Below are 24,859 nucleotides of genomic sequence, written 5' to 3' on the forward strand. Positions count from 1 at the left end.
AACACAATTATATCCCAATATAAGTCTAAGTATAAATCAAAAAACAGTTATAAAAAATAAAAGATGCCCACATTTATTCTGCTGGATGGGTAGAAAACCCCTATTTAATCCTGGGGAAAAAAATTCAAATCCTAAAATATATAGTATCATCTCTTATTTACTTTCTCTCTCTTCCAACTATAAGTTCCATGAAAAGGCCCCCCTCCCTTTGTCTACCAATATATTTCTAATTCCTAAAATAGTGCCTGCTATATAGTAGCAACTGCTCAATAAATATTTACGACTGTATGAGAAAACTATAGGCTCAGTGTGAGGTTATCTTGTCTACGTTCACATTAATAAAGAGCCAAGATTCAAATATAGATCTGATTCCAAAGTGTTTTCAAATATCCATATCTGATTAAACAGAAGCAAAATGCATATCTAAAGAGATTAAAATGACAAAATTATAGTTTATTGTTATTTTGCCTCAACCAGCTTCTCTGAAATTAGAAAACATTAGAAAACATTAATTCTTCATTTAGTTAACATTCTCAAAGGCAGAGCATTCCTATAAACTAATGCCCTAAGATAAATTAAAATCACCTCTACATACTACAATTGTCAATAACTTGAAGAATGTTCCTCGAATATTTATTCAAGTTAAATTATACATCATCTTTTCCTTTAAAAAATATAAACACTGCATCCTTCAGATTTAAGTGTACAGAACAATTTATTTCAGAAAAATTAGTCTGAGCTCAGACTATTTCTGTGCATTTCATTGGATTTTAGTGTCTATTTCTTGTAACAAAGTTTACAAGAAATATTAAAAGAAAAGTTTACACTTTTACAAGTAACAGTGTCTATTGTAACAAATTACAATACTATCATTGTACATATCTATATAAGCTTAATATTACCTGCACTACTACTTAAGTGATGTACCCTTGGCTAGGAACTAGCTAACATATCTAGTTTGGTTGCTACTAAAAAAATCCACTCAAGATCAAGGTGCTGACATCTTTCTCCAAGTACATGAGCTTTACCATGAATTTTTGCTCTTCAGAAGCCATTGTTACTTCCTAATTCTGATGTTCCAAATAGTAGGGACTGTGGGGCAAGAATTAATGGTTTTATCTTTCCTATAATTATCTTAAAGTTTTATTAGGTGTCCGCCTAGTTCACACAAGCTACATCAGGCTCCATGAGGAAATACTAAAAGTCCATAAATTCTGTTGACACACTTAATACACAGAATAAAATAATCACTATATCACTATTTAGTCAAGGGTTAATAAAATCTGGACGGTAGGTAAAAGAAACATGCCTGTAATCCCAGCTGAGGCAGGAGGAGTTCAGAGCCAGCCTCAACAATTTATTGAGACCCCATCTCTAAATATAATATAAAAGGGCTGGGGATGTGGCTCCGTGGTTAAGCATCCCTGGGTTCAATCCCTGGCACCAAAAAACAAGACCAACCAACCAACCAAAAAAAATATCCAGAGCCTTTTATCATTTAAATTTTAGCAGTCACAAATAATATGGTGCCATTTTTAAACCTATAAATTCATAATGGTTAATAAATTGACAAAGCAATAAACATTTGCAGTGATCTACATAACATTTTATTGACAAACACATAAACCTTTACATCTTTCTATATTTAACACCATCTTTTAGAAAGAACAATGTTCTATAGTCTAAGCGGACAACTAGCCTATTACCTAGTAACAAAATTTCTAAAAACATACTATACAATTACCATAGAAAAGATACAAAACAGTTCATAGTGTGGGCTCTTGAGGCAAGCTGGCCTGCTTTCAAATGGCAAGCCCCAGTATATCTCTGGGTCCTATTTTCCTTATATACTCAGAGAGCAAGATTACCTATGGTCTTATGAGTGATAAATGCATTAATGCAGGAAAGTATTCTTAATTGTGCCCGGCACACAGGAAACACTCAAATTAGTTATTATTACTTTTATGAGTGGTTTCTTTTGTAGTGAGAAATTCTTTCATTATGCAAATGTATTTTTTTCTAATAACTTCAAGTTTTTAAGTGTTCTTTAAAAGCAGGGCAGATTACAGAATAAAAATTTAAAAAGCACCCAGACATTCTCAAGAACACTTGTATTAACTAACCACAATATATCATACTCTTTTCATATATTATGGTAGATATAACCTGACCCCAAAATACCAGAATCTCATTGTTATTCATTCTGGATTTCATTTATCTTCAATAACCATTCAACCAATTTTCTGTGACAAACTTCAAGTAGGAATTCAGTATATTTTTAGGTTGATTTGTGTTAACTTGAGAAAGAGCGAAACAACTAAACCTTGGATGTAGTATCTTATGCAGAGTAGTAGGGTAGCTGATGAATTCTTATTGTGGCTGAAGTCCTATGGGTGTTTAGAATCCCTTCTCCTACCCTGAAGATAAGCTATTAGGTATGGGTAACTTGGAAAATGGAGACATTTCAAAGAACATACCTCAGTATTGGGACACAGTGGACAGGTTTTTGTAGTTAAGGCAAACATGGACCTCATTATTTAGAAGTAAAAAAAAACAAAAAAACAAAACAAAACAAAAAACTGGGAAAATTGAGAAGGCAAGTTAAACCATGTCCACTTTAATTTTACATAAACTTTCCAAAGTACTACTTTCGTTCCTTTCCTCTACTTAGTAAAATCTTGCCCATACTTCTAAATCCAGCTGATAAATTATCTCTTTAAATCTTTCACAATACCATCAATGTAACTACACCACATTCCCAACATACCTGGCTTAAATTCATTAATCCCAACTATGTGGAAAGTATCCTCAAGCAGTGAATAAGAATATGGGTTTACAATCAAATCATCTGGTCCAAACCCTGACTCCACCACTAATTTTGTATTCCCAGGCAAATCACCCTTTATCTGCATGTTTCCTTATCTGTGAACATGGAAATAATAATGGCACCACCTCTTATCATTTTCATCTCTCTGACATTGGGGTACACTTTACAATCTACATAACAATTTCTTACAGGCATCATGGATTTGATTAACTATGGTCATATCTAAAATTCTGAGGATGAGTTAATACAACACATGGTAGCAAAGAAAATAACTACTTAATATTTGTTTAACAATAGTTATTTCCCTATTTCTCCACTACACTTCAAGCTTAAAGGGAGATCTGACTATCTCCACAAGAATAGACACGGATTATCTTTATTCAGCACTATCATTCCCTAAGCACATAAAAAAGTGTTGTTTACAATCACACTTGTAGTACAGCACTCACACATATGTCATCAGCTTAAAAAAACAACAGACAAAAAAACCCCAAAAGCCACAAAAAGCCAAAGCAAAACCCAAATTGCTTAGCTAGTTAAAAATGAGAAATGTACTTAGCAGTTAAGTGAGCCAAAAATTTACAGCTGTTAAGAAGTGAAGACCCTTGGTTAGTTCCAGTGTGCTTCATACTCAATAAAAGACTTAAGAGGAATGTCTACTTACCTAATGCACTTCTTTTAGGCCAGAGTTGAATTTATAGAAATAAGTTAAAATAAGCCAACTGATACTACAACATATTTATCACATGCTAATATTTTCCCCCATTGCATACAAATATTACAGATGATAACCCCAAATTTAAAATGTTGGCTAAAAATACAGAATGGCAACAAAGGAAAACAAATTCTGCATAAGGGCCATCTCTGGCCCTTACAGTCCAAACTGTACTGGCTCCAGGATTCTTTCTCTCTGTTTTACAGCTTTTATGTTCTACTGCAATTCCCCCCCACCCCCACCCCCCCAATCTTTGACCTCTCTCCTCCCATCTACTAAACTGAAATGCATAAGGATAAAGACCTTGTTCATTATTTATTCATATGTAGCACTAATGATTATTTGGAAAACTGAAATGGAAAAAATACTTGGGGACAAGATAACGTTTAAAGATCTCTTTCAACCCTGAAGTTCTACTTTATTAAAATTACCCTGATGCCAAGACAAAGATATATCCCATCAACAGCAACCAAACCTCTTGATTTTTAATAATGCCACTTTCTGACACAATTTACCTATATAGGTTGTACATTTGAAAGTGGGGGGGAAGACCATTAGATCAGACCATCAAGGTTAAGGGCACCTGCACCTACACACCCACACATATTTTGGTCACCAGGGATTGAACCCAGGGGCACTTAACCATTGAGCCACAACCCTAGCCCCTTATATTTTATTTAGAGACAGGGTCTCATCAAGTTGCTGAAGGCCTTACTAAGTCGATGAGGCTTGCTTTGAACTTGTAATCCTCCTGCCTCAGCTTCCTGAGCCTCTGGGATTACAGGTGGGTGCCACAATGCCCAGCATAACTATATATTATTTTTAAGTCCCACAGCTGACTTATCTAGCTATACCATATAAAATGAGAAATATATTTATAGTATAGCCATGTCACCAAGTTTTCTCCATAAAGTGCCAAATAGTAAATATTTCAGACTTTGCCAACTACATACTATCTCTGTTGCTTACTCTTAATTTTTAAAATAATCATTTTAAAATGGAAAAAACCACATTCAGCTTATGGGCTATATAAAACAAGCATGGGCTCGATTCGGTGTACAGGTCAGAGTTTTTGATTCCAAGACTAGATTTCGAATTATTAGAGATTTATACATATAAAAGTTACAACATTTATGTTAACAGCCTTTAGAGTTTTAAGTTTTGAGAATTGGAATCTGTTCTCTTACTCAATACAAAAATAAATAAATTAGAAACTCTAGAAAAATTTTAAAAAGCACTTAAAAAGGTCATTATATATTTATCATAGCTTTAAGTACAAAAGTGAGGCGCGCTCTCTCATGAGTAAAAAATAAATGATATAAGATGCACACAGAACATAGTAGGTTCCATTTCTGTATCAATAAATGCATATTGAATGAGTACTATTTCTACCTAGGTAGAAGTCTCCCCCCCCCCCCGCAAACTTAGCAAAATGCTTAGGTATAAAGACAATCATTTTCAATAAATGAAAGTGATAAATCTATCTCAAGATTGCATTAGTCACAATGGTGCCCAAGTTCACCTTCACCACTCCAGCATTGCCTCACTGCCCTACTTCTGTGGCACAAAAAAGCACTCCTGCTCTGTTCCCTACTTTTGTTCACACATCCAACTTTCCCCTATTTTACCAATGTCAACTTGAATTGGTTGCTTCTTCCATATCTCCCTTAAGCCTTCTCTCAGATAAAGTATTAAGTATCAAATGGCATTTGGGTAGAAAGTATCTTCTGTAATTCCAATGGCACTTAGTATATCCCCAATTTATTGAATCAATCAAAATGTGGTTATATTAGAAATTATATATTGGCCCTTCAAGTCTCTTTTAAAATATTCTAAAAACTAGTAATTATAGTAAAAACATTATTCATGGGGGGAAACATTAGGTAACAAGTTTGGATAAAAAAAGAATAAAGAAAAAACTCGTTTCCCAAATTGTCAGCAGGATTTATTTTCAAAGATTTTGGTTTGTTCTCTCTGAATGTATGCTTGTGGTTCAATCAGGACCATCTAGGGGGACAGATAAAATTGATGACCACCATTAATTTCAGATAGTACAATGTACTATAGTTTCAGTTTTTAAAGATTAGTTGTATACAAAAATTTAAAGATTTTCCATGTCTGATTACCATGAAGGTTCAGAATCAGAGGAACAAGACACTTTTTGAAGGCAAAAACCCCCCACAAAACTTGGGAGATTTAGGCTTACCTATCTTTTATAGGCAGCAGGGCTCTTGAAGGAGGGTCACCAAAAAAGAAGCCTGTCAGAGCCAGAATTCTGTCCTCACGGAGAAAGGTTGGACTGGGTAAATAGACGAACAAAATAAACATTAGCTTAAAATATACTATTCTTTTAATAACTTGGCTGAGAAAATCCAGAATGCCAAGAGAAAAGAATGCCAGTATAGTTGTATTTCACAAAAGATAATAAAAGCAAGTTTAAGTCAAGATGGATTTTATTATGGTGATCAATGAACTTTGCCTTCCAACAAAAGGGTTAGATGGTTTATTCGATGTTGTTATTCCTCCGAACAAATGATGAGATTTCTTAGTTTTAAAAAAATATAACGAAGCCAGGTACAGTTGCACATGCCTGTAATCCCTCAGGAGGCTGAGGCAAGAGGATCGAGAGTTCAAAGCCAGCCTCAGCAATTTTAGTGAGGCCCAAAGCAACTCAGGGCCTCACTAAGTAAAATATAGAAAAGGGCTGGGGTTGTGGCTCATGATTAAGCACCCCTTGGTTAAATCCCCTGTACCAAAAGCAAAAAACAAAACAAAAAAACCCATAATTAAGAACAAAATGTTCATATTCACCCTCCTATTACTACCAAAAAAATTCCTTCTATAGCCCAAATAGATAAGCCTTCCAATAACTGAGTTTCTATGATTTATAGGATAGCTCACTCAACAACCTGCTTTTGATCTGCATTCGTCCTATGAAGTCAAGAAAGCTAATATCTGGATCTCACAGCTTCCTTGCAGCTAAGCAGCCACATGACATAGTTCTGGCCAAAGTCATGTACATGGAGATATCTGATAAAAGGCATCATGGGGGAGTGGGGGGGGGGGGAGATGACATCAATGGGAAAATGTCCTTTGCTCTTTCTTGTCTGGAATATGAATACAATGTCTAAAGCTAAAACAACCCTGTGGATCATGTTAAATGCTATATACTAGCTCAGGAAGAGAGGGCATCCAAATCCTTTCCTGAGTTGCCCTACTGGCCCAGAACTACCTATCTGTGCACTTTTTTTTTATCATGAAAGGTAAATGAAGTCCTGTTTTGGACATTGGTAAGGTTGTTAATTATATCAGCTGAAAATATTCCTGACACATAGGGAAGAGTCAGATAAATACTAGGAAACAAAAAGTAAAGAAAAAGTTACTAGGATAAGTTGAAAAAGAAACAAAGTATATTTTTAAGGTATAAAGACTACCCCCGGCCATGGGCAATGTTTCCCCCTTTTTCTTTATAACAAACGTCTCTGATCCTGTTAATACATGCAAGTAGCAGAAAAGAGTATGATTTAATCTTACTTGCTCATTTAAGCAATCTTCCCCTAAAGATACCAATCCAATATGGGAATCAGATGGTTTTCAAAATCAGTTTATAGAAAAATAACAACTTGTTGATATTCACATTTTCTCATTTTGAAGAAACTTCACCTACCAGTTTCTTCATTGTTTCCAATTGTTCATCTTGTTGTCCTAAAAAGTCAATGTCAAGAAAGAAATTAAAGGGATACAAATAGGCAAAGAAGGACTCAAACTATCACCATTTGCTGATGACAGGATTCTATATTTAGAAGATCCAAAAAACTCCACCAGAAAACTTCTAGAACTAAAAAATGAATCCAGCAAAGTAGGAGTATAAAAAAATCAGCACTTATAAATCAAATGTATTTCTATACATAAGTGATCAAGCCACTGAAAGAGAAATTAGAAAAATTACCCTATTCAAAATAGCCTTAAAAAAAAAAAAAGGCTTGGTAATCAATCTAACAAAAGAGGTGAAAGACCTCTACAATGAAAACTACAGAACATTAAAGAAAGAAACTGAAGAAGACCTTAGAAGAAGAAAAGATGTGCCATGTTCTTGGATAGGAAGAATTAATACTGTCAAAATTGCCATACTAACAAAACTGTTATATAGATTTAATGCAATTTCTATTAAAAATCCCAATGACATTCTTCATAGAAATAGAAAAAGCAATGATAAAATTGTTTTTAACCCAAAATAGCCAAAGCAATTCTTAGCAAGAAGAGTGACGGAGGGGGCATCACAATATCAAACCTTAAACTACACTACAGAGCAACAGTAACAAAAACAGCATGGTACTGGCACCAAAACAGAAATGCAGACCAATGATACAAAACAGAAGACACAGGGACAAACCCACATAAATAGTTATTTCAAAGGCACTGAAAACATACACTGGGGAAATGACAGCCTATTCAACAACTGGTGCTGGGAAAATTAGAAATTCATACGTAACAAAGTGAAATTGAACCCCTATCTCTCACCCTGCCCAAAAATCAAAGTGGAGCAAAGACTTAGGACTAGAATAGAGACCCTGCACTTAATAAAGGAAAAACTAGGCCCAAATCTTCACAACATGCTAACTTAGGACCTGACTTCCTTAACAAGACTCCTAAAGCACAAGAAGTAAAATTAAGAATCAATAAATGAAATGGAGTCAAACTAAAAAGCTGCTTCTCAGCAAAGAAAACAATCAACAATGTGAAGAGAGAGTCTACAGAATGGGAAAAAGTCTTTATACCACACACACCTCAGATAGTCTCAAGGACATATAAAGAACTAAAAAAACGGAACACCAAAAAACACAAATAAACCGATCAATAAGTGAGCGACAGAACTGAACACACACTTCACAGAAGAAATATAATCAATCAAGAAACATGAAAAAATTCTCACCATCTCTAGCAATTAGAGAAATGCAAATCAAAACTAAGATTTCTTCCCACTCTAGTCAGAATGGCAATTATCAAGAGTACAAGTAATAATAAGAAGGATGTGGGGGAAAATGTTCATTCATACATTGTTGGTGGGACTGCAAATTGTGCTACTACTATGGAGAGCAGTATGGAGATTTCTCAGAAAACTTGAAATGGAACCACCCTTTGACCCAGCAATCCCACTCCTTGATTTATACTCAATGGACTTAAAATCAGCATACTACAGTGATGCAGCTACATCAATGTTTATAGAAGCTCAATTCACAAAAGCTAAACTATGGAACCAACCTTCAACAGATGAATGGATAAAGAAAATGTATATATACAATGGAATCTTACTCAGCATTTGCCCGTAAATGGATGGAAATAGAGAATATTATGCAAAGTAAAATAAGCTAATTCCAAAAACCCAAAGGCTGAACATTTTCTGATAAGTGGATGTGCTGATCCATAGTGGGGGGGAGGTAAGTAGGGAAGAATGAAGGAACTCTGGATTGTGTAGAAGACAGTGAGGGGAGGGGGTGAGCGGTAGGGATGGGAAGGACAGTAGAATAAGACAGACATTATTACCCTGAATACATAAATGATTACACTACTGTGACTCAGCACCATGTACAGCCAGAGCAATGAGAAATTGGGCTCCATTTATGTACAATGTGTCAAAATGCATTATACTGTCATGTATAACTAGAATAAATTAAAAAAAAATAACTGCACCCAAAACCAAAGTAGAAACCATGATGAAAGAGGTTTATAATAAATATATGACACTCATCAAAAAAAAAAAAAAAAGTCAATGTCAAGAGCCAAACTATTAGGGAAATCCAGTGAAGTTCTTTTATAAAGGCATTAATTACCAAAGCTACTCTTAATAAGCATCCTCTTGATGAGGATTATAAAACTTTTGTGAATTATTCACTGTATATCATAGAAACAGGTACAGAATAGAAAACTTCAAACAAACGCTTTAGCAAGTATCATTCCATATGCTAAAGCTTACATCTGTTTTTTTTAAAAGAAGACTTTATAAGCTGTCAATTGTTAGCTGTTTAGATTTCAGTGGCTTCCTAATTCTCCTGCACAGATAAGTATGAAAATCAGCAAGTGAATAATATTCAACCTCACATAATCTGCTGGAGAACTATAATATGAATTGGACTTCTATGTAAAACTACTAATGTTATCATACAGATTAAATTTTGATTGTAGTCAAATTACCAAATTTACAGAGGAAACTGGTTAAGATAAAATTAATCTACCTAAGTTCACAGTTTATTCTAAGATATTAAAATAGAAATTTTAAATTAGCTTCTTGGCTAATTTAAATGAAATTAATCCTAATGAAAAGAAACATTTCAGGAAATAATCAAAACTATTAATTTAGTAATTTTTAATGTTATCATACAGATTAAATTTTGATTGTAGTCAAATTACCAAATTTACAGAGGAAACTGGTTAAGATAAAATTAATCTACCTAAGTTCACAGTTTATTCTAAGATATTAAAATAGAAATTTTACATTAGCTTCTTGGCTAATTTAAATGAAGTTAATCCTAATGAAAAGAAACATTTCAGGAAATAATCAAAACTATTAATTTAGTAATTTTCTATTTTAAAAAATGTATAGGCAAAATTGGCGCAGTAGCGCATGCCTATCATCCCAACAATTTAGGAGGCTTAGGTGGGAGGATTGAAGCTCAAAGCCAGCCTCAGTGATTTACAGGGAGGGGTGAGGGAGTGGGATCACTTAGGGAGGCTCTATGCAACTTAGCAAGACTGTGTTTCAAAATAAAATACAAAAAAGCTGGGAATGTGGTCCAGCGGTTAAGCCCCTCTGGGTTCAATCCTTGGTACAAAAAAGAAAACATAGGCAATCCATAACTTTCCTGATTAACCTGCAACTTTTTTCTTAATGGCCTTTTATAAAAGAGGTCCTTTTGCAGTAATGACCCAAAACACTTTCATTTATGAAGTACCTAACACAGTTTCCACTTAACCAAGACGTCCTGAAATAAAGAAAACAAAGTGGCCAAAGAAATATCATTCCTCCCACTAGAACTTACTTTCAAAGGCCATCAGACCCTTTCACGTAAACTCAAATCAGCAATAGTTTTTGAGACCAGTCCTAAATTTTTACCCAGCCTTGTTGGAGCAAAGTTTGGCAGGGGGTTGAGGAGTGTTCTTAATCTAGACTTTATTGGAATCGTATCTTATGAAATCTGTCAGGACCAATCCAAGCAGGAAAAGTCCCTCTAATAAAATGTAATATAGATTTTATCTTGTGGTTCTTATACAGCTTATGTTTATAAAAGCATTATCTCCCATCCTTGTGGATATCCACCATTTGACCAGGGTTTCTAGCAACAGATCTTAGTTTATGTCACCGTAAAGCTTTGATTTGTAGTGGGACATTTCCACATGTGATCATTATCCAAGAATAAATATAATTACAAACATAGAGTTCAACTACTTAGAACAATCTGGAAAACAAATAAACCCAGTTTCTAAGGCCCATGGTTTGTCTCTATGAAAAAAACGAAATGTTAATATTCTATGACAAGAGTTTAGGGGCACTGGGGTTGTGGCTCAGTGGTACAGCACTTGCCTACCATATGTGAGGCACTGAATTCTATCCTCAGCACCACATAAAAATAGATAAAATAGGGGCTGGGGCTGTAGCTCAGTGGTAGTGCACTTGCCTGGCTTGTGAGGCACTGGGTTAGATTCTTAGCAGTGCATATAAATAAATAAAGGCCTGTCAACAACTAAAAATAAATAAATAAAAGTATTATATCCAACTCCAATTAAAAATAAATATTTATTAAAAAATACAACAGCTTAGGATACAGTAAACAGAACATGGTAGATGACCAGAAATCTGAATGCAGAATAAAATTTAAAAGTCACAATTAGCCAGATGCAGTGGCATACACCTATCATAGCAACAACTTAGGAGGCTGAGGCAGGAGGATCCCAAGTCCAAGGTTAGCCACAGCAACTTAGAAGACCTTGTCTTTGCAGGGGGTAAGGACCAAGATATGGCTCAGTTGTTAAGCACCCTTGGGTTCAATCCCCAGTATCAAAACAAAAACCAGGGGCTGGAGATGTGGCTCAAGCGGTAGCGCGCTCGCCTGGCATGCGTGCGGCCCAGGTTCGATCCTCAGCACGATCCTCAGCACCACATACCAACAAAGATGTTGTGTCCGCCGAGAACTAAAAATAAATATTAAGAAATTCTCTCTCTCTCTCTCCCCCTCCTCTCTCACTCTCTCTTTAAAAAAAAAAAAAAAAAAAAAAAACCAATAAAGGAACAAGAAAACCTGCCTCATGTTTTCCTCTCAGATGTCCAATCCATAGAAATGTTAAAGCTCAGATTATTCATCTTCCTTTTTGTCAAAACAAAACAAAAATCCTTAAGATATTTGTGAAGCACCTGCTAGACGGATGTAACCAACCATCTTTTAAAATTATAAAGCAGTTCATACTTCATTTGACATTAAACCAAGGATGAATTTTAAATACCTCAAGACTAATAAACACTAAACACACACAAAAAAATAGTTTACTACTTTTTAATCCCTCTAATTCTGTAGTGCTCAATCTCCTCTCCCCAGGGAACACCTGGCAATGTCTGAAGATATTTCCAGTTATCACAACTAGGGACTAGAAGTGCACCACAAAAAGAATTATCTAGCCCAAAATATCAACCCAGCATTAACTAAGTCCCTAAGACAGGGGAATTTACACACAATTTATAAAGCAAGTTCTGACTGCTAAAGGAAAACACCAAAACAAAATTAAATACTCTCTACCTGAACATCATTAACAACAGGAATGTACAGATACATCTTCTGTACCGGTTCTCCCTTACCTACCTGACTGAGGATGTATATCAAAAGTTTAATCTTGTAACTTCATCAGTTTACCTCCTTCCTGAAGCCTCAGGTTGGAAGATAAGTATTCTCAATGTTTTACAAATACTCCCAAGTAAAAAATGACAGACATCTCTAAGTCCTATAAAACTTACTCACCAAACTTCAAACAATGTCATCCTCATTAAATAACGCCCAACACACACACACAAATGATGACCCTTAAACACCTTACTTTTTGTACTAATTGGCTCAAGTTAATGATATACCATGAAACAAAATCTTGGAGAATTTGCTCCAATGTGCTCCTTTTCAGGATAAGCATCCTTCTATCTTCTCTGGCCATTTACCTATTCTAGACTCAAGTAAACATTTCAAATTCAGGACATTCATACTATTATATTCCAACTTTTATACTCTGGGTTGGCAATAAAACTAGATGCTGTATAAGGGAAAGAAATGGGTTTATACTTAATTTAAAAAACAGAACACTTTACCTCCTCTTCACTTTCTTTATCTTCTTCATCAGAAGACTCTTCCTTGTTTTTCTTTTCATCTTCATCACTACTAGATTCATCTGACAGAATTTCAGGACATTTGGTTCGCTTTGCCTTCCTTGCCATTCCAGAACTATTCCGTTCTTTTTTACTGCCTTTGCTAGAAGTTTTTTTAGATTTTGGCAATGGCTGTATAAAAAATTCATAATAATAACACCAATAAGGAATTAGATTTCCAAGTCAACCAACTGTTCCTGATAAATACCTCTCAATTTCATCTCTCAAAAAATACAAGCTTTGTGGCTTTTTTTTTTTAATTGACTCAGGTCAACCTAAAACTGTATTACCAATACTCTATTCATATTCTAAACACCTAAAAAGACTTCCCAAAAGTTGAGAGAGATGTATTCTAGGTTATGACGTGGAACCAGAAATGCAGTGCATGCAGACAGTTGTTTATACTTTATCCTAATTGTTTTAAGACGTTTTATTTCATTTTTATAAGCATTAAAATTGTTGCTGCTAGGAGTCCTTGCTTTTAGAGGGTTCATGAATCAAAAGGAATGGGAGGCACTATTAAAAAAGAACATAAAACCTTATCATCAATTATACATCTTGAATTTTTGAATGAACTATCATATTGCCTTTAGGCTCTATTTTCAATAATGCCAGAATCATATTTTGGCTGATGCTTCTGAATATGCAATAAACACTGGGCATGTTAATTACAAAACTAATTAAGAACCACAAAATAGGTGCACTACAATCACTCTATTATTCAATTAAACCATACAATTATCTTTTATATTCTTTTATTTTTTGCCCGTGTTACATTATATTCGGCAATAAGCAAAAACACTAGGGTAAAATACAATAATGCAAAGTATGGGTTGAGCATCCCTATTCTTCAAAATCTAGAGCTGACATTTACCACAAATGGAAAAATCCACATGTGGACTCATGTGATACATGGCACAGTCAAAATGCAGGCACACACTTGAGCTGGGCATAGTGGTACATGCCTGTACTGCAACTCAGAAGGCTAAGGCAAGATGATCACAAATTTGAGGACAGCCTTAGCAACTTAGAGACTCTGCCTCAAAATAAAAACAACTGGGTATGCAGCTCAGTGGTAAAGTGCTACAGAGTACAATCCCCAGTACAAAAAAAAAAAAAAAAGTAAGAAACAAAAGCAGGCACATGAAAATAGTATACAAAATTACCTTCAGGGGGGTGGTGTACATATAAAGTGCATATGAAACCTAAATGAATTTTGTATTTAGACTTGATTCCCATTCCCAAGGCATCTCATTATGAAAATCTTCCAAAATTGGGGGGTGGAAATCCAAAATCAATCACTTCTCGTCTCAGCATTTCAGATAAGGGATATTCAACATATTTTAAATTATATAAATGTTTGTGGCAACTTCACATATTTTTCATAAAACTAACAGAACCACAGGTCTTTCCCAGGAATATCCAATTTCTCAGGAGTCACAGGCACCTATACAAAAATTAAGAAAAAGTATCTACTAGAAGATAGTGTTCTCAAGTTATCTACAAATAAAACAATTAACAGGACAGCCTCTAGCTTGCCCAAACAATGGTGATTCTAAAGGCAGACTGGGAAACACAACTTAGATCACTCCAGAAAGTGGCTCAATCAAAAACATTTCTCAGAGATGATTCTCTATTAAAAAAGCAAAAAACAAACTAACAAAAAACATTCCTTGAGGTTGAACGTGGTGGCACACACCTGAAATCCCAGCTACCTGGGAAGCTGAGGCAAGAGGATCCCAAATTGGAGGCCAGCCAGGGCATCTCAGGGAAACTATCTCAAAAAGGACTGAGACTGTAGCTCAGAGCCAGAGTATGTATGTACAAAGCCCCAGGTTTAATCCCTAGTACTCCAAAAAAAAAAAAAAAAAAAAAAAAAAGCCTTTAACGTATACAGGTATCCTTGATCCTTGTTATGTGAACTACTACCAACAAGACCCAATTCCCATTTACATTAATTCTTTGATAGCACTATTTAGAGAAAAAGTGACACTTATTGTCCAAACTTCTACTGTTCACTATATGAATGCCAAGTCTCAAATGTATTAGAATAATGTGACATCCTTTATCTCAGCTCAGGAACTAGATTCAGGTAGTATTCTCTACACAGAATTAATAGCAATGGGAAAAGAATGGGTGCTGGATAAATCTATAAAGAAAAGTGAAAGAGGGGCTGGGGATGTGGCTCAAGTGGTAGAGCGCTTGCCTCGCATGCGTGAGGCACTGGGTTCGATTCTCAGCACCACAGTAGTACTCTGTAATCCCAAGGACTCAGGAGGCTGAGCCAAGAGGATCCCAAGTTCAAGTCCAGCCTTAGCAACTTAGCAAAGCCTTAAACAACTTAGTAAGATCCTTCTCAAATTTTTTTAAAAAGTACTTAAGCAAAAAGGACTGTGGACTCAGCTCAGTGTTAGTAAAGCCACCCCTGAGTTAAATCTCTAGTACCAAAATTCTCTCAAAATGTGGCTCATGGATTCTGGGGTTCCCTGAGACCATTTTAAGACTCTATTACAGTCAACTATTTTCACAATAATATTAACATATTACTTATTTGTTCTTTTTATGGTGTTGACATTTGCACTGAGGGCTGGGGTTATGGCTCAGTGGTAGAATGCTTGCCTAGCACATGTGAGGCTCTAGGTTCAATCCTCAACACCACATATAAATAAATAAATAAATAAATAAATAAAGGTGTTGTGTCCACTACAAAAAATATTAAAAAAAAAAAAAAAAAAAGAAATTTTCACCGATTATTCAAAAGTGTAGGTGGGTATTAACCAAGACACCTTCATATCAATCAATGCAACAAAATATACTAGCAGTCACTGTATCCCTCACAACTACATATCAATAGAAAAAAAAAAGGAAAAATTGCTCTACTAAGAATGTCCTTGATGAAACCATAATATTACTTGCATTGTCCTTTTAATATCTGTGACAAAATGGGAAATACACCATAGAAAACACTCTGGCTTCACATTGACACTCAATGGTTTTCTCCAGGAAAGTATTTGTGCAATTCTTTAAGATGTGAGCTAACCTAGCTGGTTTTTTCATGGAACATCATTTTTATTTTTGGCAATGCTGGGAATCAAATCCCGGGCCTTGCACATGCTAGGCAAGCAATCTACCCACAATGACACCCCAAGCTCTGGAACATAATTTTTAAAAAACTGACGAACACGGACATTCAGAATTTAGGTATTTGATAGACATGTTTTCAAAAGCAAGCAGGTAAAACTGTTACTTCAAGGAAAACAACTGACAGTATTTACTGCCAATAAATTTTACAAAACTAAGCAGAAATTGCAATTTGGAAAAAACACTTCTACTACTGTGAATGTGGTTAATTTCCTAGTATCTAAAGATTTTTCTGACAAAATAGTGTATATATTGACAAATGTGACTTTTGACATACTTCATGAAATGTGTCAGTATTTGGAAGATCTGCATTATGTAAGCCAGGAAAGTATTATTTCCCAAATGGTAAAGGCATGATGTTACAAAAACATACATGGGTAAAAGACCCATTCACATGTCTCTAGATCTACATTAAAAATTACAACTAATCTCTAAGAAACTACCAACTGTGGATTTTTTTGTTGTTGTTATCAAAAGAAAATACCCACCATCATCTGAGAGGATTTTAAAAAATATTTCTTGTCCTAACTACACACATGTGTGAGGCTGAATTTTTTTTGTATATTTCAAGCAAAACAGTAAATTGTAAGAGACTGAATGAGAAGCAAAAGAGAATTGAGCTGTTTTCTCTTAAGCCAATATTAACTAGATGCATAAAAACAAAATAATGCCACTCTTCTAATTCTTTTGAAAATGTTTTGCACAAAATATTTGTTAATATTACTTGAAAATTAAACTGTTCATAAACCAAAGCTCTTGAGTTGTCTCATTAATTTTCAAAGAATGGGCTGGGGTTGTGGCTCAGTGGTAGAGCACTTGCCATGCACATGGGAGGCACTGGGTTCAATCCTCAGCACCACATAAAAGTTAGTTAGTAATTGCTTCTGGGATCAACCTGCCATACAAAATCCTTAAGAAACACAAGTATAGGTATAAAATTAGAAAATAAAATCTGTCTTCAAGTAAGCCAAACTAATGTAACAAAAAAAAATCATACCCCTTGGGTTAGTAGCTGCTTAAATGAAATAGCAGCTTGACTATCCTTTATCTGTCCCTGTACAGCTAATGGAGAGTGGGATCAAGAGCAGGCAAACCAAAGCTCCAGAGCTGCTATTCTTATTTTGATTCTTCATGCTCTCCACACCCCCCCTCCTGTGAACTCCTTTACAGGCCTGCTAGACCTCTTTACACTTCTTTTCCTATGGAAATGAGAAAGGAATACGGAACACTGGGCAACAGACCTAAAACAAGCTGAAAATGCAAGATCATATAAGTAACATTTCAACAGACATTTTGAGTCATCAATGTCATTGATTACTGTTAAATAATTAAGGTAAACTTAAAATTTAAGAAGTATGGGAAAATTACATGGTTGTTTTACTTCCCTACCCAGCTCCTAGAGCTCTGATGATTCTAGAAACTCAATCCAGAAAACTTGTTTTTCAGCTTTTTTGTCACTTTCTCATAACTTTATTCCAGGATCTAGAAAACAACCAGTTCATCTCATCCTTTCTATCCTTAGTATAAGATTATACTCCCATCCCCCGCCCGACGCAACACCTCATACTCAACCTGTTTCTGTTCTTCAAGGACCTTCTAGACACACAACCCTAGTTTTGTATTTTTTGTCCTATCTAACATATACTTTTCTTAATCTTACACCCGTCATAATTGATACCAGTGAACATATTCCTATTCCTTCCATATTAGTTCTATCTTGAAGTGTTGCAGTTTTATCAATGGAAGGTATATTCTTTATAAAAGCAACTATTACTGAATGCCAAGTGCAAAACTACTGTTCAATTATACTGTTTCATAGAAAAGAGAAAGTAAAGAAAGACCATTAAAATAGTAAAAACTGATCCTCACTTTGCCAGAAGGCTTTGGATGCATTAAGAAATTCAAGATCCTCTTCACTAGTTCACTATTTACACCAGATCTCTCCAAATCAAGAACTTCACAGATGCTCTTTAACATGGCATTTCTAAATCTGAAACAGAAAATGGGAAAAACCAAGGTGATTATATAGGAGTTTATAAACATTCCCCACAATACAATGGCAACAGCCAACAGAACTGGTTGTCAGATAACATTGAAAAACAAACAGCCAATGTTTCTCTGAATCTTACTCTTAATACTTTTAGCTAGTGTAGAACCACATAAGCATTAGAAAACTGAAACTGCCATTTACCAGTTACGTTTAAAGGCATAAAAGAATAAATTAAGTAAAGTTACTGGAAAATTATGTAAAAGATTCTCACCTATAAAATTAAAGAATTTGATAATTCTTCTGGCTAGTAATTAAATTTATACTTCTCCTTCAGCATTTAGACTATGACAATGTTTCAAAGAAAAACTCAGTAATCATTTTTATTAATTATTTAAACTACAGGCATTTAAAAAAACAAAAACTCTGAAAGCACATCAACTTATTTCATTACGAAGAACACTGTTTCTATGAAGTGATCATCTTCAAAATAGTTTAAATGGTTTAAAAGAAACAAAGTAGCTGACAAGGATAGGAACTGGAAAGATTTTTTTTCACTACATTTCCTTTAGAGTTTTGGACCCTCTGAATAATCAATCTGTATCATTTCTTCTAGAAATAAAAATTTAAGGCTTTTCAATAATCTTGATAATTCCTATTCACTAGAAAATAACAAACATCCCAAGTTAGCACTATAAAAATAAGTTAAATCATAGCACCTAAACAATCAATGTACAAAAAAAGGGTGTTCATGTTTTAAGTATATTTACATAAGTATTATAATTAAATATTAAAACAAGAAAGTACAGTGATTAAAACATGATTATTTACAAAAATGACTTACTTTTTCAACATTTCTTCTTTCTTTTTGTATTGGATACTCCCTTTTTCAAATGGAAATCCACTGAACTGCCCCACATTCTTCTTTAATGAGGACACCTGAAAATGTTCTTATTATTGATATTTATTATCTAGCAATGTACAAAAAAAATTCAAAGCCAACATCTTAATTTTCCCGTCTTTAAGTTACAATATATTCAAAATTGAAAAATATTACTAATGTTACCATTATAACAATTACTTTTCATTTGGGGACTTTTAACAAAACTGTTATCTAATAGTCCCAGGAAATTTGGAAATTTACTGATTAAAAAGACATCTGTTGCTGGGCATGGTGGTACATGCCTGTAATCCCAGTGTCTCAGGAGGCTGAGACAAGAGGATCACAAGTTCAAAGCCAGCCTCAGCAACAATGAGGCTCAGTGGTTGAATGCCCCTGTGTTCAATCCCCGGTACCAATAAAGAAAGAAAGAAAGCCCTTGAGTTCAATCCCAGGTACCAATAAATAAATAAATGGGCATCTGTTCTGTCAGGTGTGGTTGCACACACCTATAATCCCAGCTACTCAGGAGGTTGAGGCAGGAAGACTGTATTTTCAAGGCCAAGTTGGACAATTTATAGAGATACTGTCTCAAAATATATATTTTTTTAAGGGCTAGGAAAGAAGCTCAGTGGTAAGAGTGCTTGCTTGCCTAATACACACAAGGCCCTGGGTTAACCTCAGTAACACACATACAGATGTCCTTTCCATAAGCAATTCAAGTTACTACTCATAATTCTTATTTTCCAAATCAGAAGTCAAGGACTTTACTCTTTGAAAAGTAAAGCTACTCTTTGGTATTCCAAAGTTAATACCATTTACTAGTTATGAGAATTGTGTAAATTAATATTGTTGTGATGATTAAAAGAGATTAACACATGAGGAAATAAATTATGTCAGGCTTCAGACATTCTATTCTAATAACACCAAACTTTTACTTTCCCCATGTACAACACAAAATAAAGTTTCCTTAATTGTATGGAACACTGAGTTGTATATAGTATTAAGTTTCTTTGGCAAAGAAGTACCACCCACATTGCTATCAGGTATTTGTACAAAATGAGATACAATTATACTGAATTATCTATTCTCAATGGCCAGAATATCCAAAAAACAAAATTTCTGACCAGGCATGGTAGCACACACCTGTAATCCTAGCCACTCAGAGTGAGGCAGGAGGATCCCAAGTTTGAGGCCACCCTTTGCAACTTAGTGAGACCCTATATCAAAATAACAAGAGATAATAATGTAGCTCAGTGACTGAGCACCCCTGGATTCAATCCCTAGTACTTTAAAAAAACAAAAACCAATCCTAATGTAATATATTTAAAGATTACTAAAATAATCATACTTTAAAATTTCAGTTAGGAATAAGAAACAACCACAAAGAGCCCTGAATATTATAGTCCTAATTGTTACTATCCAACTATGTGACCTGTGACAAGTAATAGCAAGTATGTGTGTCAGTGTGCTCAACTGTACAGAAATGAAATTATCAACCAGTTTTGCAAAACTAAAATTATGGTCCTATCATTAAAGCATTTTAATACACAAAAGAGAAAACAGATTAAAGGTTATTTTTAAAAAGGTCTTACAGTGCCTGGTCTGTTGTAAAGCAGTTTGTGTAGATTTCTAAGTTCATCCGTTTTTTTCTTGCTCAGAAAGAAATGTATCCTTTCAATTTCACAAAGTTTCTGCCCCTTTCCTTAAAACAAAATAAAACAAACAAACCAACAAAAAACACATAAATACCCCTTAGTTAATATATTTATAAAATTGTTTTATTGACAATTATTTTACAGCATAATTTACATATAACTTTGCTTTAATGAGGCAAATAAAATTAAGTCAAGAATATATTACTATTTACTTAAGGCTAAATACCCTGCTAATAACAAGCAAGGCTAACCATATTTTTGCATATTTGGGCATTTTCACCATAAAATGAAAAAAATAATAAACTCACCTTGTGCAATTGTAAATGGCTCTCTTTGTAAGGAAGACACTTGCATTGTCAGCCTCTCTACTTTTTTCTTTTCCCTCTTGCCTTCCACAATGAGACTTTTTTCTAGATAGAAAATTAATTTTGAGAAGTAAATGACATAAAAGATACAACATCACAGAAATTTTTTACTTCGCTTTTGCCAAGGCTGGCTTTGAACTCGCCATCCTCTTGCCTCAGCCTTCCAAGCTGCTAGGATTACAGGCATGCGCCCAGCAATTTTAAGCTTAATTTTTAATTTTTCTTTTCATAATTGTACTTATTTCCAAGGTGTACTGTGATAATTCAATATGTACATACAATGTGTAATGATCTAATTATAATTATTACTATTTTCATTTCATCATTGCTTTGCGTTTGGGGCCATTGAACTTCTCTCTTCTTATTCTTCATAAAATACACAATACCTTGTTACAAACTGCTATAGACTTAACTATATTTTGGTGCCTGTTACCTGTTGTCAGATAACGTAAGTTTAAATATACAATCGACTGGCCAACCCTTAACGTGATGTGATATAAACAATGTTCATAATGATGGCCCGTAAATCACTCTGAAAAAAAATGAGTTCTATTTAGTCCAGATTGTCTTTAAAAAGAAGAAGAAAAATTTGGCTGGGCACAGTAGTGTACACCTATAATCTCAGCTACTCCAGAGGATAAGGCAGGAGAATCACAAGTTGGACTCCACCTGGGCAACTTGGTAAGACTCTGTCTCAAAATAAAAAATAAAAAAGGGTTGGAGAATGTAGCTCAGAGTAGTTTCATACCACACCCCAAACAGGAAATACATAATATATACAAAAACATTATTTAAAATCGTGTTTAAAACGCTACTTATCTAAAACTATTAACCACTGGTTAAAATAGAAGGAAATTTTTAAAAACTGCATATTGTTGAAGATTCTTTCATTGGAATGAATGCCTATTTTGTGCAAAACTGCACATGATACTGAGGGGATGAACAATGATGAAGACACTGAACATTTTTTGAAAGAGATCATGTCTACCATATCATGGTGTAATGCTGAAGATACTAAAACACCTTTAAAAAGATACAATTCTTTGAGTAAGGAAGGTATTATTTTTTGACTAAGAAAACAGGATCGAACATTAGTGCTGGCTCTGAAGGATAAATAAAATTTGGGGATATAAAAATTTGCACATAAAGCATCAGAAAGGGATGCTAGCGGGTATTCTGGAACCAGGGCTATGACACCACCCTATTATCAACAGACTGTCTCATACCTGGTGACTTAAACCATTTGCTTCTGATTATCATCTACCCAGTCTAACTCTAGGCAGAGTGTTCTTCTGAGATTCAGATCAACTAATACACACCTAGCTGCTACCACAGCTCTACTTCACGTCCTATGGGTATTTGGACTCAATACATCCAAAATATAAGTCATAATCATCTCCAAACTTGCTGACCTCTGCAAATTTTTTCAGAAAATACCTATTTGCCAAAGAAAGCAAACTACAAGTCATCTTTCTACCAGTCAACTCACTCATTTTTCTGCCCAAGTCACTGACATTTTGGGCTAGTCTAACCCCTTATTTGACACACACTTCATCAATTTCAATGCCTTGCTTCCAAGATGTCTCTGTACTAAAGTATTCAGGGGTACATACAGGTGTTCCAGAAACATTACAAATGAGTAAAAAAGGTACTACTCAGAATATTATAAAATTGTTAGGAGATAAACTTTATACTAAACCATGTTTTCTTAAAAAAAAAAAAAGTCACAAGAGCTCAGTGACAGATGCTCGTTTAACATGAGCAGGGCCCTGGGTTCAAGCCCCAGCACCATAAACATAAATTATATTAAGCCTTCCTCCATGGGGCATGCTTGTAATCCCAGCAGCTGGGACTGAGGCAGGAGTATCAAAGCCAGCCTCAGAAACTTATTGAGGAGCTAAGCAGTTCACTGAGATCTTGTCTCTAAGTAAAATACAAAAAAGGGCTGGGGATGTGGCTCAGTGGTTGAGTGCCCCCCCACTTCAATCCCGAGTACCAAAAACGATAAAACAACAACAAAACATTAAAACCCAACTATTTCTTTAGAACAAAATCTGGGATTTTTCTGAACTATCACCAGCCTTCCAAGCACCACTATTTTGGCCATTCACAGTATATTTATATAAGTTCTGTAATTCTTTTTCCTTGACCAAAACAAATGACCATTTCTGTGGTATGTCAACCCAGCCACTCTAGAAAGACTGAAAAACAAACAGAAGATCAGAGGAAAAAAATGTCAAGAAAGTTTTGGTTAACAGATGTGTCACAGCCCAGTGTCGCTTATCACAAATAACAAAACTGTTCAGCAATAGTTCATGTTAAAACTCATAATCAAATGCAGACTGTGGTTAAATACAAACATACCCCTACCCTGGGGCATAAAAAGGGCTCACAATCCTCAACCACCAGGCATTATAAAATGCTGGCCGTGGTGGATTCAGACTTAAAGAAACGGTCAAATTCGGGTTTGTTTGCAAAGCTTCAAACTTGGGTCCCCTCCTAGGGACTCCAGGTAGAGAGGAAGCTGGACAGGGCTCCCGGCAAAGGCTGCGGGGCCGGGCCTCGGAGTCCCGCCGGAGCGTCCCCGGGAGCGGGCCACCTCCCCGGCTGCGGCTGGCAGCGGCCCGAGGTGCACCGCCCGCCCGCCCGCCCGCCCACCTGTCAGCGCGGCCAGCGGCAGGGCCCGGGCCCGGGTTCCCCCGCCCCGACTGCGGCCGCGGCCCCGCTGCTCGGAACTTTCGCGGCGCCCTTTCGCTGGAGCCACTTTCTCCGGCAGCGACAGCTCTCGGGGGCCAGGCGCCGCTCGGAGGGGGAGGGCCTCCGCTCGCGCTCAGCCAATGCACGGCCGGGCTGCGGGCGCGACGGCACCTCGGGACTGTCGCCGACGACGCGAGCCGCGACCACAACTTCACGCCGCAGAGATGCGCCCGGAGACCCGCGGGGCGCCGACGGCGGGGCCGCCGCTCCCCAGCCCCGGGGCCGCCGCACCGCAGCCCGCCCGGCCCCGCCCGCAGCGCCGTGGGGCGCCTGCGGGTCCGCGCGGCCCCCACCTTTCTCCTCCTCGTCCTCATCGTCGTCGTCGTCGTCCTCCTCCTCCTCGCTGTCCGCTCTGGGGTCGGGCAGGTCGGGCTCCTTCTCGGACTCGGGCTGGGCGGGGGCGCCGTCTCCGTCCGCGGCAGAGGCCGAGGCGGACATGCTGGACCTGCGGGCAGGGAGAAAGCCGGGCGCCTCGGACGCTCGCTCCAGGACGGGGCGGCCGCGCGCTCCCCGCCGCCGCCGCCGCCGCCGCCGCCGCCGCCCTCCCGGCCCCGGGCGCCCGCGTCCCCTCCCCCGCGCAGGCCGCCGTCCAAATGGCCGCGTCCCTCCCCCTCCGGCCGCAGCACCCCGGCCCGGCCTCCCGCGGCCCGCCGCAGCCCTCACCGCGGGTCGCGGCCGCCGCGGGCCTGGAGCGCGAGAGCACGAGGCGGCTGCAGAAGGCGGCGGGGCCGACGCCGACGGGAAGGCGCGCGGGTCGCTGTCTGGCGTGACGCTCGCGCCGCGCGCGCCGCTCCACAGAATCAACAAGATTTTCAAAATGGCGGTTCGGGAAGGAGAGCGGGAAGGCGGCGGCCAATCAGGGCCGCGGGCTGCGAGTTGGCGGGCGCGGGGCGGGGCGGCGGGCTTCCGCTGGCCGCGGGGCGCGCGGGCGGGGCGCGAGGGGTCTCCCGGCCGCGGGCGGAGGGTGCGGCGCAGGGGGCGCGGGCGGGGCGCGCCCCGAGCGGCGGGCGGAGCGGGCGGCGAGCCGGCTCGGCGCGCAGAGCGGACGGAAGGACGCTAGGGGGCCTGCGTGCTGGTCCTCGCCACGGTTGGTTCCCGGAAAAGAGGATGAGCGGTCCCGGGCCGGGGC

At 37.3% G+C, this 24,859-nt stretch overlaps 1 protein-coding gene across 1 annotated transcript in view; it reads right to left on the reverse strand.

Moving 5' to 3' along the window:
* The window catches only part of Dek (DEK proto-oncogene), a 32,196-nt gene extending 7,542 nt beyond the window's left edge, over positions 1-24,654 (reverse strand). The window contains exons 1-7 of the mRNA XM_078020586.1: positions 24,394-24,654; positions 24,024-24,175; positions 20,917-21,018; positions 20,546-20,655; positions 18,915-19,009; positions 17,953-18,073; positions 12,886-13,074 (exon numbers count right to left, since the gene is read on the reverse strand). Of these exons, the coding sequence (XP_077876712.1) occupies positions 12,886-13,074; positions 17,953-18,073; positions 18,915-19,009; positions 20,546-20,655; positions 20,917-21,018; positions 24,024-24,168 (762 nt within the window). The 5' untranslated portion in view covers positions 24,169-24,175; positions 24,394-24,654. The remainder of the gene's footprint in view (positions 1-12,885; positions 13,075-17,952; positions 18,074-18,914; positions 19,010-20,545; positions 20,656-20,916; positions 21,019-24,023; positions 24,176-24,393) is intronic.
* Between the last annotated feature and the right edge of the window lie 205 nt (positions 24,655-24,859).

This window comes from Ictidomys tridecemlineatus, chromosome 8, assembly GCF_052094955.1.
Source record: "Ictidomys tridecemlineatus isolate mIctTri1 chromosome 8, mIctTri1.hap1, whole genome shotgun sequence".
Lineage (NCBI taxonomy): Eukaryota > Metazoa > Chordata > Mammalia > Rodentia > Sciuridae > Ictidomys > Ictidomys tridecemlineatus.